At 57.8% G+C, this 17,366-nt stretch overlaps 1 protein-coding gene across 1 annotated transcript in view; it reads left to right on the top strand.

Moving 5' to 3' along the window:
* Positions 1-17,366, top strand: part of ZC3H18 (zinc finger CCCH-type containing 18) — a 62,843-nt gene that overhangs the window by 7,456 nt on the left and 38,021 nt on the right. The window contains exons 2-6 of the mRNA XM_027773441.1: positions 4,951-5,035; positions 5,796-5,864; positions 13,781-13,929; positions 14,200-14,292; positions 15,100-15,257. Of these exons, the coding sequence (XP_027629242.1) occupies positions 4,951-5,035; positions 5,796-5,864; positions 13,781-13,929; positions 14,200-14,292; positions 15,100-15,257 (554 nt within the window). The remainder of the gene's footprint in view (positions 1-4,950; positions 5,036-5,795; positions 5,865-13,780; positions 13,930-14,199; positions 14,293-15,099; positions 15,258-17,366) is intronic.

The raw sequence follows: 17,366 nt of genomic DNA, 5'->3' as shown, positions 1-17,366 counted from the left end.
GCCTGCTCCCCTCGCCCACGTGGAGGTCCCCGTCCTGCGGAAGCACCTGCGGCCGTGCGTGCTCGTCGATGCTCGGTGTCAGACTGGCCTTGGCTCAGCCCGAGCGACATTTGCTGAGACCTCCCTAGGCACTCTCCCTGGTTGTTTTAGTTTTCTGTAGAGTGTGTGTGCTCGCCAGACAGGGGAAGTGAGAAATCCCCCCGGGAATGGCCACACCACAGTCAGGACTCTGGGCAAGCGCGTACACGTGCCTGGTGAGTTTTTCAGGCCCCCGGCCCTGCTGGTACCTAGTGCCTTCACCCCATGCCACTCGCTGGCCTGCACCCCCCTCTTTTAAGGCCTGCAGTCTGCAGGTGGTTAGTCCACCAGGCCCTCTTGTCCACTGCCATGCTCTTGGTCCAGGTCACTCAAGCTTAGTCCCTCTGCGAGGTGCATGTGTGTACAGCCTGTCCTTGCAGGGTGGGCCTGGCCTTTCGCATCCACACAGCCATTGCTGGGCCTCGGGGCTACGGTGGCCTCGAGCACACTGGCCCTCGTCTCGTCTGCCCACTGGCTGTTCCTATTGCCTTTTGGCTCCCTCGGACGGCTTCCGGCTTCCACGGCGACCTGCCAGCCTCGAGGTGGCATGCTCCTAGGGCTGTGGTAGCAGCATCTTTGTCGATCTGCTCCGTGCCTAGTCCTAGCTCCCCCGAAGCGCTGGCTTCACACGCGTGGTGGCACTTGGCGTTCCCTTCTGAGCGAGCGGGAAGTTGTGAGCATGTTTGAACTTCACAGTGAGTTTTGCTTTCCTCACGGGGATCGAGTATCTCTCCAGCTTAGGTTTAAGGTGACGTAAGAAAGCACATGACAGTGTGGGTTTGGTCACCGTCGCTGTGAGAGTGATAAAGGGAGGGGACAGACCCGAGGGTTGGGCGAGTAGAGCCCGCGGTCACGCAGCACCCGTGAGCGCATTGTCTGTCTGCGTCTTAGGACGTGGCCTTCGAGGGGTAGGACTCTCAGAGTCTGTTCTTTTTACTAGGTACTTTAAAAATTTATTATTTATTTAACTTTATTTATTATTCTCTTTTTAATTCACCAGACCGGGGTGGGGTGGGGTGGGGGGGGGTGCGCAGAGGAGGAGTAAGAAAGCAAACTGCAGCTGCCACGTGGGGTCTAGGGCCTACCCCACGCCACCTGCTGGCCCCTATTAGAAGGTACTTTTTTGGGGAGGAGAAGGAGGAGAGATTTTTGCTGTAGGGCATATGCATTTGCCAGGGAGACAGAGAAAGAGATAGAAGCAAGAAATCATCCCCCATAGAGGAGGGCCACCCCACAATTCCTTCTTCTCCGTTCTCTTCTGGGGATTCTAGGCATGCACAAACATACACTCAGTGTGAGTTTCAAGCCACCGGATCCAGAACTGGAACCACAGTCAACTGTGGGAGTCCAGGGAACCAGCAGTTAGCGTAATGGCTATGTCGCTGGAGTCCCACGTGGTCGACCGTGGTTCGCCTCCTGGACCTGGTGGCTTGGGACTCACATCGGGCGCGTGTGCGTGCGTGCCCAAGATCCTGAGAGGAGAATGGAGGAGAAGGGATTGCGGCGTGACCATCCCCCCTGGGGGGTGATTTCTCGCTTTCTGCCTCTAATGTCTCTCTGTCTGTCTGGCGAGCGCACGCGCCCTATAGCGAAAATCTCTCAAAAAAAAAAAAAAAAAAAAACTGTGGGAGTCCAGCACCTGACCAACTCCTGGCATCATTGTAAGGTACTTTTAATGACCAAGTTTTTGTTTTCGTTTTTGTTTTTGTTGGGGGGGGATTTTTGCTATAAGGGCATGTATGCTCACCAGAAAGACAGACAGAGAGATGGAAAGTGAGAAATCACCCCCCAGGGGGATGGCCACATTGCAATCCCTTCTCCTCCATTCAAAACAGAAACCACATAAGATTTTAAGCTCTAAAAGCTAAAGTCATTCTAAATTCACAGTTTGATTTCAAACATTTCAGAATTTCTTTATTTAACAAATAATTATCGAAGTCCTGCCCTATAGAGCAGTGGTTAGGCATCTTGTAGAGAGGGCGGGATCCCACATGGCCAAACGCAGTTCAAGGTCCAGCCCGGGCAGCTTGAAGCACATGCCATGTGTGGGGGTGTGCGTGCACAGAACCCTGATGGGGTACAAAAATGGAGGAGAAGGTGGGTCCGGCAGGTGGCCTAGTGGTTAAGGTGCTGGACTCCCATGTGGCTGAGCCTCAGGCCAGCAGCATAAAACTCACGCTGGGCATATGTGCGTGCGTGCCCGATACACCAAGAGCAGAAGAGAGAAGGGATTCCTGCGTGGCCATCCCCCCTGGGGTGTGGTTTCTCACTTTCTGTCTCTCTGGTGAGCACATGTGCCCTATAGCAAAAATCTCTCATAAAAAAAGGAATGGAAAGAAGGGATTGCAGCCTGACTAAGCCACAGTTAGGGTCAGTCTGCCCCCCCCCTCAAGCATATGCACCCTCTGGCGATTAAAAGATACAGAAAACAAAAGCCCCTGGGCACTTCCTGTCGGGCAGCAGGGCAGGTGGCAGTCTTGAGGACTGGAGCGTCCAGGTGTCCACGCAGGCGCAGCACCTATAGAGGGTATATCTGGCGAGAGCTCGGGGAGGGGACCGGGGCCCCCATCTGAGTCGCCTCGCGAGAGCAGAGGGGAGGGAGGGACACGTCTTGGAACTGGAAAGGGCATTTGCACCATGGAGCACAGGTTGGAGTGTTAGGAGAGCACGTGAGGGGCCCAGGTGGGACCAGGCGATACGGAGCAGTGGGCCGAACGAAGAAGTGTTGCAGGAGATGGGCAGAGAGGTCGGGGTGGCTGGACCGTGGCCCTGTAGGACCAGCTGGGATCGATGCTCCAGGGTGTGCTGGAAGAGGCTAGGGTTGGGGCGGTGAGTCCTTCACCTTGGACGTGCCTACTGGGATGTGCAGGAGCAGTCTGGAGGAGCCCGTGTGGACGAGGGGTGGGTTGTCGCCTGTGAAAGTCTTGGGGACAGGCCCTAGGTGGCAGACGGTCTGCAGAACGTCCAGAGCAGTAAAGTCCAGGGCATGAGACTCAGGTTTCAGTTTCTGTAAGGCTCCCCGGTCGCTGCAAAATGGAGCTGCAGTGGGCCAGCCCCATCGCCCAGTGATTAGGGAGCCAGGTCCTACATGTCCAACCACAGTGTGAGTGCAACCCCAGTGGCTTGGAAAACACACCGGTGTGCGTGTATGCATGCCCCACATCCCAGAAGGAGGGAAAGATGAAGAAGGGACCGCAGCAGGACAGGGCCACTGAGGCTTTCTCGCTGTCTCTGGTGGGCTCTCATACCCTTTGGCAGTTAAAGCAAGCACATAAAGAAAACAAAAAAGGACGGCCAGGGCTAGATACTCCAGACCAAGCACGGGCTGCGAGGGGCCACGTTACCACCCAGCGGCATCAATGCCCTGAGCCCTACATACCCCACCCCAAAACTGGCAGGAGTTAGTCTTCAGTGGAGGAGGGCGTTTTGAGGTTTTGCCTTAGGTAAAAGTGATTTCTTGCTTTCTGTCTCTTTGTCTCTTTCTCTCTAGCAAGCACATGTCCCTATAACTAAAATCTCTATTTAAATAAAAGAGAGGGGGGACCAGCAGTTGGCATAATGGCTATGTCACTGGACTCCCATGTAGTCGATCGCAGTTTGAGTCTCAGACCCGGTGGCTTAAACTCTCGCCGGGCATGTGTGCGTGCGTGCCCAAAATCCCCAGAGGAGAATGGAAGAGAAGGGATTGCAGTGTGGCCCCCCCCCGGGGAGGGGGGTGATTTCTCACTTTCTGTCTCTCTGTCTCTCTTTCTGTTAACCACATGTGCCCTGTAGCAAAAACCTCTCCGGAAAAAAAGGGAAACTGAGAAATCATCCCCTGGGGGGTGGCTGTGCCTCAATCCTTTCTTCGTTCTCCTCCTGGGATCATGGACACACCCGGTATGAGTTTCAAGCCACTAGGTCTGGAACTCAAACCATGGTCAGCCATGTGGGAGTCCAGTGATGGAACCACTACTACATCTGCTAGCCCCATTAATGTTTAGGGGTTTTGTTGTTGTTGTTTTTTGGGGGTTTTAGTAATTATTCAACTCTATTTATTTTAATTTGACTAAAGAGGGACGGAGTAAGAGAGAGAGAGAGCAAGAAAGGAAGAAGCAAGCCACCAGGCCCAGGACTCGAACCATGGTTGGCCATGTGGGAGTCCAGCACCCTTAATCAGCATGCCACCTGCCAGCCCGTGTTTAGGTTTTTTTTTTTTTTTTTTTCCCGAGAGGTTTTTGCTATAGGGCATGTGCACTCACCAGAAAGACAGAGAGAGACAGAAAGCGAGAAGTCACCTCCCGGGGAGATGGCCATGCGATCTTGGGCATGTACGCACACGCGCCCGGCATGAGTTTTAAGCCACCGGGTCCAGGACTCGAACCGTGGTCAACTACATGGGAGTCCAGCAACATAGCCATTACGCTAACTGCTGGTTCCCCCAGTGTTTAGTTTGAAGGGACATGAAATATTCTGTTCCTGGGGCCAGCAGTGGCGTGGTTAAGGCACTGGTTGAGTCCCGGACCTAGCGACTTACTTTCTTGCTTTCCCCCTCTCTCTCTGACTCTCTGGGGAGCACACATACCCTATAGCAAATTTAAAGTAACAATAATAAATAAAACTATACCTTTAAAAAAAATTCTGCTCCATAAATGTACTGAGACGTTCAGAGTAGTGAAAGCCGCCTCGATCAGAGGAGTGAGAGACGCGGAGAGCCCGTGTGCAGGACAGTGTGTGCACCTGCACCGCCCCATGTGTGGGTGTTCTGAGCGCTTGTGGGCAGGGAGGCCAGCAAAGGGCGGGAGCCGGGGAGAGGCTGGCCAGGCCCCGCTTCCTGTCCTTCCCAGCATGGTGAGCTGGGTGCCTCGCTGAGATGACTGTCCTCTGTTCCAGGATGACGACCTGGAAGAAGGCGAGGTGAAGGACCCCAGTGACAGGAAGGTGAGGCCTCGCCCCACCTGCCGATTCTTCATGAAAGGTAACTGTCTGTGAGAGGGGCCTTGGCGCGGCCCCGCTGGGCCCTGGTCTCTCCTGGGGTGTCTCGTCAGGGCTCAAAATCCTGTGGGCTGTCCCAGGGCCAGACTGGGCGGTCCATAGCGGCGGGTGATGGGATGCACAGTAGGCCTAGACCTCGCGAAAGGCCCTTGGCGCTTCGGTGACGGCGGTGCAGGGGAACCGGCCACAGCGCTCTGCTACTGGCCCAGCCCACCCGTACAGCAGCCAGTAACCTGGACACTCGTGGTCCTCGCCTCTCAGAAGGCCGAATGTTCCAGCCCCTGTGTCTACATTTTCTGACCTGTCAGGACGTGGCACTTTGCTTTGAGGCGTCCCAGAGGGTGTCCTTCCCCTGCAGTGGGTTGGGGAGTGGCCAGGGGAGGCTTCTGGGAGCAGCCAAGTGGGTCTGTCCTGTCACACCAATGGTGTTCGGTGCTGCAGAGGAGCAGCTTGGTAGAAAGTTCTAAAATGCGTGGGCCCACCACATTTCAGACGCGGCGTCACCCCAGCACCCAGTGACTTGTGTCTGGCTTCTTTGCACCTCGGGAGGCTGGACGCGGTGGTGGGGACCCCAGTCGGCGAGGGCCTCTTGAGGAGCAGTGGTGTGGTGCCCGTCCTGGAGCTCAGCACCGGCCCGGGCCAGCGACGGTGTCCCTCTGATGGTGCTCTGAGCCGAGGTGGTGTGACGGCGCAGCTGCACGTGCGGCCGACGTTCACACGCGCTCCCTGTACTTCTCTTACAGATGTGGTGACTCCACTGCCCACTCTTCCAACAATGCCACACCCCGCCCCACTCAGAGGCCAGGTTAAAGGTACCAGATGTGCTCTGTTCACTCTCTAGTACCTTGACGTCCCCTGCTCCAGAGCCAGAAATCCTCCTCCTGGACCCAGAACACGGCTGTGAAGCCAGAAGGAAGGGGGCCTTGAGGGAGAGCCGTGGTGAGCCTTTCTCCTCGGGCGCCAGCACCAGTCACCAGGCACGGGCCGCGGCTGCCGCGGTGCTGGGAGAGGGCAGGGGCGCCGGGCACGGTGGGCCTTGTGCAAAAGCCAGGCTCTGAGCATGAGTGGCCGAGTGCGACCCTGTCCCTCGTGCCAGATGCCCGTCATGGGGGGCTGGCGGGGCCCTGGCCAGGCTCACTGCTCTGGGCACACCCCAAGACCTATGCTGTCTCAAGCTGTTGGGTTTTGCCAGGAGAAAGCAGACGACTCACCCCGAGTTACTGGGGGGTGTTACAGACCTCCACTGCACAGCCACAGCAACTGACAGCTGCGTGTCACGTGCCCGTCACCATAGCTCCCCGGGAGTGCAGAGAGACGCAGCGCTTTGTAGGAAGGACGCTGCTGCAGTTCTCAAAGAGCTTGGGTTAGGGCATGTCAGTATTGCAGGGAACTCGATGCACACGGAAGACCTTTTTCCACGCAGATGGGGGTAAGCGACGTTGAGCGTCTCCCGGATTTGAGGGCTGAAGCACGCAAGGGGTCCGTGCACACGTGGCGTGCGTGTTTGTTGCTGTTTCAGACCAGCACCCTGGAGCCGCCCCGTGCCGTGCCCGGATCTGGGCAGCCGTGTGGTTCTGAAGCCTGGCCCCTGGAAGGGCCAGCCTGATGGTTTCCATGCAGGAGGCAGCTGCTTCCACCATCCCGAAGTGGGGGTGCCCCGGACTCGAAGCTGGGGCTCACACTGCCCCCCACCCCCGGCTCCCAGAGTTTAACACACGCAGGGAGCTCAGCAGTGCGGCGGCACGTTCTTGTGGGGGATGACTGCAGGGGTCTCCGTGGGCTGCTCAGAATGGGACGTGGTGCTGCACTCAGGGAGCGAGCCCATGTTGGGGAGGGTTCCTGCCGCTGAGTCCCAGAGAGCCAGGGCCGGCGGCCTGTGGTATGACTCAGGGCACAGGTGCTGTGTTGGGTGTTTTTTAAGTGGTCGCCTCTCCTGGACAGGGCTTATGCCACAGTGACATGGCAGTGTGGGTGGAGTGGTTGGTCATTCCCATTCTCTAGAACGTGTCTCTTGCTTTTTCTAAGTCCAGAGAAACTGCCTCAGTTCACGAGCTTGGTTTGCAGTGACTCAGTTTAAGAGCCTTCCAGTGACAAGAGAAGTTCCTGTTTTGTTTTTAATTTGCAAGGGTGTGCGTGTTCCCTAGAGGGAGACAGGAATTCGGGGGGGGGTAAGAAAGCACCCCCCAAGGCACGTCACCCTGCAGTCCCTTCTCCATTTCTCTGTCCTTTCGGGATTTGGGGCACGCGTGCACATGTGCCCATGCATTTTTCACACCACCAAGCCTGGGACTCAGACCACACTGTTAGCCATGTGGGGTCCACCCACTTCACCTTCAGGCCACAGGCTGGCTCAAGACGTTACTTTAGAAGCGAAGCAAAGTTAATCTTGCCCGTGAGGAAGAGGGTGCACTGGAACCTCAGCCTCCTGGTGGGATCCTGCGTGGCGTCACTGCGGGGCATCCCGGCTGCTCTCCAGGCGAGAGCAGTTTCTGCACCGCCCGCAGAGCCATTCCTGGCTCTCAGTCCAGGAGGAAGTTGCACGCGGCTGTCCATAGAGTGTGATCACAGAGAGGGAGGATGGAGGGTCAGAGTGCAGTCTGTCTGTGCAGTGCAGTGTTGGAGGCCACAGAAGGCAAGATGTCGCGGGCAGGACTGCGGCACGGCGGGCCTCAGATACGTCTTGCCGAGAGGAAGAAAACGGGCCCCATAAGTACAATTCTGCCATAAGGCACATCCAGACCGCCAGGCCCACAAGAACAGAAAGTGGCTTAGCTGTTGCTGGGCACGGTGGAAGCTGGCAGCTGGAAATGGAGCCCTGCAGCTGAATGGTGGGCTGGGCGCACATGCCGCGTGCCCGGGGCTAACTCGCGCTGTGTGTACTCGTGCCTTGACCAGAGAGCACCCCCATGAGGCGTGGCTGCGCCACGTCCCCTTCTCTGCCATTTCTCCCTTCTGTCGGGGTCTCGGGCATACGCCCACATCCCCAGCATGTTTTCGAGCCACAAAGGCCGGGATTCCGAGAGCCGTGTGGGATCCAGCTTCCTTAACTGTGAGGCCACGGAGCTAGCAACCTGATGCGGGGTGTTTCCTGATACGGGGTTCTCTTCGAGAGGAGCTGGTCTGCTGTACACGTACGTTGCTGCGCCATGAGCTGTGGATCGGGCAGGCTGACGTCCATGGCCATCGGCAGTGGGGCGTACAGGAACACAGCTGTGACACTGCCTTGGTGTCCTCAGCCCTCATGTCTGCGCTGGACACCGAGACGCAGAGCTCCAACCACAGAGAACGGAGGGCCATCTTCCAGCTGTGTCTGTGTGGGGCTGCTCATTCCTCTGTGAGCAAGCATCTGGACCAGTCTGTAGGCTACACCCCATCTCTCGCTCCACATTTTCAAATATTGTGTTCATGGGACCAGCAGTTAGCATAATGGCTGTGTCGCTAGACTCCCATGTAGTCGACCCCATTTCGAGTCCCAGACCTGGTGGCTTAAACTCATGCCGGGCATGTGTGCATGCGTGCCCAAGATCCCGGGAGAATGGAGGAGAAGGGATTGCAGTGTGGCCATCCCTCCTGGGGGATGACTTCTTGTTTTCTGTCTCTCTGTCTTTCTGGCAAGTGCTTGCACCGTATAGCAAAAGAAACTTCTCCAAAAAAAAAAAAAAATGTTTATAAATAGGTGTAATATGGGCCGGCAGGTGACATGGTGGTTAAGGCGCTGGACCTCCCACATGGAGACTGTGGTTCGAGTCCTGGACCTAGCAACTTGCATTCTCATTTTCTCTCTCTGTGGTTAAATTTAAAATAATAATAATAGGTAAATAAGTGATTCTTTTGAAAAATATGCATAACATAAAATATACTATCTTAACTTTTAAAAAAAAAAAAAAAAAAAGCTTTTGCCATAGGGCACATGTGCTTGCCAGGGAGAGAGAGAATGAGTGGGGGATGGCCGTACCGCAGTCCCTTCTCCACTCTCCTCCTGGGACCCTGGGCACACATGCCCGGTGTGATTTTCAAGCCTTTGGGACCAACAATCAGAATGCAGTCAGCTCTGTAGGAGTCGGCACCTTAATCACCGTGCCAGCATCTTGACAATTTCAAGTGTGCCGTCCAGGGTTCTCAGCAACACTTACGCTCTGTAGCCGTCACCACCACCTACGTGCAGGACCTTCCAGTCTGCAGAATGGCAGCTGTGCAGCCATTGACAGCCTCCTTCTCTGCCCCGCCCTGCAGCCACTGTTCTCGGTCTGAACCCCGCTCCCCAGGGCCTCTCTCAGCAGCAGCATGCGGCGCCTGTCCTCTTTTCACACAGCCTCGTCGCCAGGCTCTTCTGTGCTGCTGCAAAGGCTGAATCCCCTTCCCACTCCACGCGTGATGGCACAGTCCGTGTACGCGGTCGGTCGTCCACAGGTGGGTGCTCAGGCGGCTGCTGCCTCGTGGCATGCCTGGCAGCCCTCTGGGCATGCTCACGTGGTCGGTTTCCAATTAAGGAAAATTTCACTGGAGGGTGGGGGCCAAAGCACCCCCAGGGGTGTGTGTGGTCAGGCAGGCGCCCTACTCCATTTCTCCATCCTGTTGGAATTTGGGACGCATGCACATGCATCTGGCGTGTTGTAAAGCTGTTGAATCTGGGACTTGAACTGTGTGTTTAGCCACGTGGGATCCAGTTGCCTCAACCACTAGGCCACAGAGCCTGCCCCTATTTTTATTTTTTAAATATTTTTTAAATTTTTAAAAAATTTTATTCATTGTCATTTTATTTTATTTTTTGAAATTGACCAGAGAGAGAGAGAAGGAAGATGAGAAATCAAGCCACCAGGTCCGGACTCAGACTGTGGCCAGCCATGTGGGAGTCCAGCACCTTAACTACCACACCACCTGCTGGTTCCTGTTTTTATTTTTTAAGGAAACAGAATGTTTCATAGCAGTCGCTTCATTCTACGTCCCTGCTAAGAATGCTCGTTTCCCCGCATTCTCGCCGACACTTACTGACTTCTGTCTTGACAGTGGCCGTCCTCACGGGTGTGAGGTGCGTCTTGCTGTGATCACATTTCACTCGTAAGCAAGCACGTCGAGCATCTTGTGTGCTTGTCTGCCACTCGTGTGTTCCGTGGAGAAGCCGTCTTGCATTTGGGGGTCCCTGTGTCCCCTTGCGTTCGGAGCAACGGGTCTCTGGATGTGGTCTGTGGACCTCCAAGGGTCCTCTAGGCCGTTTTGGAGACCCGGATCCCAGCTGTCCCTGCAGTTACAGTAAACCATGCCCACCTCAGGATTCACCACCAGCTCAGTCCGACACTCGGGTGCAGCTGTCTAAAGAGCGCGTTTCGGAGTGAGCCTCAGGACACAAGCTTCCTGCTATGTGCACAGCTCTTAGTGTTTGGGGTCTCCAGAGCAGGCTGCGCGGCCCCTGCAGTGCCGTCTCGGTGTGCCCCCAGCAGCCCGGAGCCCTCAGCGCCTGTCTTCCGTGCCCAGCAGATGAGGTGGCCATGTGTGCGAGCCCCGCCCAGGGGAGTCGGGGAAGCTGGCCCCTGTGCAGGCCTGCCGGTCATACCCTCCCAGAACATCGGGGTACACTGGAGAAACACTGGCAGGCTGGTGTGGGGATGTGCACAGAGCCTCGGCGGGGACGCCTTGCCGCTCTTCAAGGAGCGAGCTGGCAGGGTGACCCTCAGGTGCTCAGGTGAGGACATGCTTGCCGAAAGTCCCCGTTTGCTGCCACGGACTCGCCAGCATCCCGGGGTGTCAGAGCTTTTACAGTGGTCGCCACGTGGCGTTTTAGAGTCATGCCTGGGAAGAGACCCGGCCAGAGTTCAGGGCGCCAGTGGGTGCCGGTGGGATGGGGCTGGGGGACTGGTGACGGGTGACGTTGTGCATCCGCGCCCTCCCGACTGCGCCCTCGTCCCAGCACCAGCACAGGCAGGCGCCGCAGCTGCTCTGGCCCCGGCGTCAGGGCTGGAGTCTCATGAGGGAGGTGACACTGCCCTCGGGTGTTCGTGACTGTCGGGGTGTGCTGTAGAGAGATGGGGAGAGGGAGGGCCAGTGTGGCCACACCAGGCCCTGCCTGCTTCTCTCTGCTGTCAGGGTGTGGGGCACACACACACACACGCATGTGCCCCGAGTGGTCCTTAAGCCGCCAGGCCGCGCTTGAACACAGCTGGCCATGTGGGCTGACTCCCTTTACCACGAGGCTGTGGGACCGGCCACACTAGTGTTCTTCAGTGTGTTTAAAATGCTTTAATGAAACGTCAGTTCGCACGCGTTTTGCTTTGTCTTTCTGTTCTAAAGGAAGCTAGCGGGATGTCTTTCCGCTTCTCCTTATCGCGGTCAACACTGGCCGCGGTGGCCCATGTGCATAGCCTCCTGGGTGCAGGGACCGGAAGCCGGAGGCGCTCGCTCCAAGCCTGCCTTTGGCAGGGGCGGCCGGAGATTCGGGTTTTGGGCTCCGTGGGGTCTCCCTCGAGAACTGAACCTTCCCAGGAGCCCGGGCTCTCGGGTCGTCCGAGGGCTGCCCTGACGACCTCACCAGCTCATGCTGTCTCCCTTTGTGAAGGAAGGTCTTACCTTAAAGAACCACGAAGCACTTTAAATGTCTGCATTTACTCTCCACAGTCCCTGCTTACTCTTCAGTTACTCACTAACAGGCCAGGGACCTGCGGCGTGTTTGGGTGGACATTGTCAGACAGCGCCCCGAAGCTCCCGGGGGAGGCCCACAGCATGGGACGGAGGGAGCTGGGAAATCGTGCCCTGCTTTGGCAGGCTGCGTCCTGAACGGGGCGGTGCTCCCACTCAGGCCTGGCCGTTCTGGGCCCGACGTGTGCGTCAACGAGCTCACACACTCGTGCCCGGACCACCGGGTGCGCACGCCCACGCCTCCTGCGTGTCCGTGTGGGGGCTCGCTGCACGTTCTCTGTCTGGGTCGCCAGCAGGGGGAGCTGTTGTCACAGGCGTGCAGGTCCTTTCCGTGGGCTTACTGCCCGGTGGGAGGAAGTTCGCCCTGTGGTAATACGCCAGGGAGGCCAGGGACGGCTCCGTCAGGTGCCTGGACGTGTGCAGGTGCTCTGTACTGTCGGTCTCTGCCACGAACCCTCAGGCACTGCTTACACACGCGTCCACATGGGCCAGGGCTGCCGCGGTTGCCGATGGCCCCGCCGTCCAGTTCAGAAGCAGCCCTTAGGGATTCCAGAAGTGGTGGAGCGCCCGCCCGCCTGGTGGCCCTTGCGTCACGGCTTGTGAGCCCGTGTCTCCTCCCACACCAGCTCTCGGTCACGGCTGCTGCCCATTCTGTAATCACTGAGAGAACAGGCAGGCACCCCCCCTGTGTGTGTGTCGGGGGCCAGAGACACGGGAGCGAGCCTGCGGCCGTGAGGTGTCTGCTCTGCGTATCCGTGCACTCGGGGCATGGGTGACCCCTCCGGTGCGCAGCCTTGAGCTGCTCGGGATTGGCTGCCCGGTCGCGCTCGTACTCCCGGAGAAGCGTGGGGACGCACTGCTGTGCTGTGTTGAGCACAGGGAGTGCAAGTTTGCCTCGTTGCGATGTTTTAGGGTAAAACGTAGCTTTTTCCTAAATACCAAGTGATTATTTCTGTTTGGTTTTCATTATGTAAGAAAAGCATGATTGGTTAATAGAAATGCTCAAACGAGATGAAGATTGAATGTGTAACTGCAGTCTTCACAGAGTCAGTTTTTCAGAAAAAGAAGATCAAATGTGTATTTTAAATGACTTAAAATCTAGCTACACGGTGACATGTTTTTCAGTTACTTAGCTATGGTGTGTTCCCGTTTGAACCATATGTACACTTTACCTATTCAGAAAATCACATTTTTTTCTTTCTTTTTTTTTGAGGTTTTTGCTATAGGGCGTGTGCACTCGCCAGACAGACAGAGACAGAGAGACAGAAAGTGAGAAATCACCCCCCAGGGGGGATGGCCACACTGCAATCCCTTCTCCTCCATTCTCCTCTTGGGACCCTGGGCATGCACACACACACACGCCTGGTGTGAGTTTAAGCCACCAGGTCCGGGACTCGAACCACAGTCAACTACATGGGAGTCCAGTGACGTAGCCATTATGCCAACTGCTGGTCCCCATTCACTACTTTAATTTAAAACTCTGGTGTCAACATTCTGTGCTAGAGTCAGGCAGTCCTGTTGCTGATGACAGTCCCAGTTATCTGCAGGCGGCATCGGGTGCCCAGTTAGCGCCTCGCTGGTGGTGCCTCCAGGTCATGCCTGTGTTCTGTGTTCTCTGTGCCTGAGACTCCTACAGCAGTGGGCAGGGCTCTGGCTGAGAATCGCAGGTGTGCAGAGGTGGAAGGTTGCCCTGAGACAGGCTTGAGACATTCTGGCAACTTTCACGCTTCTTGGTGACCCCAGAGCACTGTGGGTATTTTCAGAGTCCAGAGCTGCCTGGAGGCCCCAGGCCTGGTAAGCTCTCGGCCGTTCTCCTAGGGGAGGTGGCTATTCAGAGGGTTGATCTGATGGACTCGACACTGTGGCTTTGTGGGTCACCTGTCTCTAGCCCGGGGGTCCCTCTCAGCAGTGCTGTCTTCTGGGAGTACAGGGCTGCCAGGTGGCGGGGTCCCCGACCCCAGCCCCCCACACCTGACCTCCCAAGGCTTCATGAAGGCGCGGCCTCGCAGTGTGGGCCTCCGGGGCCCGGGCACACGCAGCTGCCCTCGTGTGGCTGAGCCCGTGGAAGCCCTTTCTGACCTGGCTTTTGTTTTCTCAGGGAACTGCACCTGGGGAATGAACTGTAGGTTTATCCACCCTGGAGTGAACGACAAGGGGAACTACTCCCTCCTCACCAAAGCCGACCCTTTCCCGCCCAACGGCGCCCCGCCTCTCGGACCTCACCCGCTGATGCCTGCCAGCCCCTGGGTGCGTGATGGCCTCTGCTCGTCCGGGTTGCACGGCTGGGCTCTGGGACACGCGGGAGGCAGGCGCCGTGTCTCCTGGAACAGGCCTTCGTGCCCAGGAGAGCCAGGGCCACCAGCACAGTGCCCTGCCCCGAGACGCTGGGTGTGCCCTGTGGCAGCCCCTGCGGGGGAGCGGCCAGGCTGGCCAGCAGGGGTCTCAGACACTGTCCTATGTCGTTCTAGCTTGGAGGTTTCACTTGCTTTCTCAACGTTTCCTTCTCATTTTTAATAGGGTGGGCCAGTGGTTGATGAGATTCTGCCTCCACCCCCTCCCGAACCCCCGACAGAGAGTGCTTGGGAACGGGGACTCCGGCACGCAAAGGAGGTAACGGGCCCTGCAGGAACCGGGGAGTAACGCCCTGGTGGGGTCCTGGTCGGAACCAGCATTTCTCTGACCCAGAGACAGGAGCAGGGAGCTCCATAGAGCCTTCAGGTCGCGGTGCTCTGTGAGTTGCAGACGGGAAACGATGGCTGACGCTCTGAGGCAGGCCGGGCCAGGGCGTAGACAAGCCCTGGGAGGGCACCAAGGCCCCGTGTGGACCAGGCCCACTGTCTCGATGGGGCTGGGCCACACGGTCACTCCTGCTGCTGCGGTCCCTGCCGAGACGTGGCGCCTCCCCCAGCCCGGCGCGCTCTCTGCACAGAGCAGGCGTGTGTGTGTGCCTGTGCGTTTCAGGAGTCGGTCCTGTCAGCCCGGCCCCCGTCTGCAGAAGCTTTCTGCCCGCAGGAAGGAGTGCTGGGGCCCACAGCTGGCAAGGCTTGGGACAGCTCAGAGGCTGGCAGCGTGGAGGCTCAGAGCCTGCAGCAGCTGGGATCCAGGACCCCAGACCAGAGCCTGCCAGCAGCCGGCCTTGCTGGCCCGGCCCCAAGTCCCGCTCTCTTCAGGGGGTGACTGACAGCCAGCAGCCTGTGCTCCCCCAGCCCGCTGCACGTGACAGGCAGGGTTGGCTGCATCTGGGAGGCCTACAGGAGCTCCGCCCCAAGGCCATTCCCAGGACAGCCACCTGGCAGCCCAGAGGGCAGAGACCGGACGGCGCTCCTCACCAGGCCTCCAGGACAGCCTGGGCTCTGCCCCTGGAGTTGGGGTCTCAGGTCTGACACCATGTTGACTCCTCTCTCCTCTCCATGGTAGGTTTTAAAAAAGGCAACCATTCGGAAAGAGCAGGAGCCCGACTTCGAAGAGAAGAGGTTCACGGTGACCATCGGCGAAGACGAGCGCGAGCTTGACAAAGAGAATGACGTTTTCCGAGACTGGAACTCTCGGGTCCCGAGAGACGTCAGAGACACGGCGTAAGGACCGGCTCTGCCTCTCCTTTCCCTCCGAGAGGGAGCCCGCTGTGCTCCCTGTGGGACTGCTCTACACTCGGGCTGCCCAGCCGCTCCTCTGGAGGCCGGCCTCCCTCCCTCCTGAGACGAGGCAGGCTTCTCCTTGCAGCCCCCCTCCCGGCACCTTGTCCAGAGGCCTGCAGTTCTGGGCCGGCTCCTGTGGCTCTCAGCGTTTGCCCTGAGGCTGCCCGTCTCCTACCCCTCCTGCATTACCAGAGCCAGAGGGTGTGCGAAGCCTGGCGCTGGGCATTAGGCACGGCAGTCGTGGCCCTCCCCACTGCCAGTTTCTCCTCCCAGCCTTGTTGCTGGTCTTCAGAGGCAGCTGAGGCAGGCCTGGGCTGAGACACAGCAGTGCTGGGGGCTCGCTTCAGCTCCAGGTCACTCACCGCCCTCTGGGCCAGCACAAGGGGGCTCCCCTTGCCAGATGCAGAGCAGTCTGACTCTGCATCCAGATTGGCCCTGGCCCTGCCTTGAGTCTGGCAGTGACAGTGTGTGTGGCTGTCATCTTTACTGTTAGTCACTCCAGCCAGCTCCATGGTTTAGCGGTGAAGGAAGCTGGATCCCACGTGGCCGACCACAGTTCGGATCCCAGCCCTGTGACTGGAAAAACACAGCATTTGCGTCTGCACAGTCCCAGAACCCTGACAGGATGGAAATGAAGGCAGAGGGATTGCAGCGTGACTGTCCCCATTGTGGGCGTGGGTGCTTCCTCCTCCCTTTGGGGGACACGCACACTCTGGCAGTTGTTTGAAAAAACTAAAATGAGAAGTCGAGACCGCTGATCCCAGGCTGAGATGACAGGAAAAAGCACAAGAACGGGTCCTCATGGTCCGTGTGTTTCAGGGCTCAGTCCTGGGGACCAGGCTCTTTGGGCTCCCCGGCCAGGCAGGTGGCCACTCAGAGGCTCACAGGTAGGGTGTAGCCTGCCACCCCCCAGTTAAACGTGGCATGCAGATGGTGTCAGGGGCCGGGGGAGCTGGCGTCAGGCCTGAGCCTGGCTGCATGGGCAGCAGGTCCTCAAGCTCAGGAGGCTGTCTCGTGTGAGGTGCGATGGCGAGGGGTCTTTCCTGCCCTGGGTGCTTGGGAGCTCCCCGGGTGCGACAGTAGGAGTGCGTTGAGAAGCAGAGTGCTCACAAATGCGCTCAGCTGTCTGTGTGGTGAGAGGAGGGGTGTCAGAGCTCCGGCAGGGACCTGGGGGTCGTGTCTGATTGGGGCACTCAGGGTGTCTAAAGGGGACAGTGCCCTCTGGGTGCATGTCGGCACAGCAGCCCACTGCAGGGATGGGGCTACCTTCTTGCTCACGTTCTGCTCCTGGTTCCTGACTTGTCTGCCGGGAGCAGGTGCCCACCTGCAGGACCCTAAAATCTTGGGCTGCAGATGGCTAGGGCTTCTTCGGTGTCTGAGAGCTGGACTCTTCCTTGGGTTTTTGTTTTAAGCTTCTTTCCTTTCTCTCTTTCTCTCGAGACAGGGAGGGAAGCGGGCTCTCCCAGCAGTCTTTGCACGCTGTTTCTCCCTTGCCTTCCAGCCAGCCAGGGTTGTGGTGCACCAACCTGGAGTCAAGCCCAGGGCCTCTTGTGGGCCAGTGTTGCTCAGTGGCAGCCTGCTGTCTGCCAGCACTGTGGCTGGGCTGTGGTTGGTTTTGCTAGCACCCTCCAGTCATCACTCACTCCCTGGGGCTTTCATGCCAGGCCCCATCCCAGGCTGAGCTGTGACTTCTGGGAACTGTAGGTGCACTACGCATGAAGCACTCCACTGTTTCTTTTAATTTTATTATTGTTTTTATTATTTGGGGTTTCTTAGAGAGATTTTTGCTTTAGGGTTTGTGCGCTCACCAGAGACAGACAGCAAGAAATCACTCACCGGGGCAGTGGCCACGCTGCAGTCCTCCTCCATCTCTTGGGATTTGGGGCACATGCACACATGTGCCTGGTGTAGAGTGCCCCACTGTGTCTGGCAGGGCCTCACAGGGAGGAGCTATCCAGCAGTCAGGGCCCACAGAGCGGGGAGCCAGCCCAGGAGTGCCCTGGAGCCCAGCACTGTGGAGCCTGGCAGACCTAGGACTCACTGAGGAAG

This window comes from Tupaia chinensis, unplaced genomic scaffold (genome assembly GCF_000334495.1).
Source record: "Tupaia chinensis unplaced genomic scaffold, TupChi_1.0 Scaffold000355_1, whole genome shotgun sequence".
Lineage (NCBI taxonomy): Eukaryota > Metazoa > Chordata > Mammalia > Scandentia > Tupaiidae > Tupaia > Tupaia belangeri.
The sequence above is the reverse complement of the archived record's forward strand: the minus strand, read 5'-3'. Positions and strand labels throughout refer to the sequence as shown.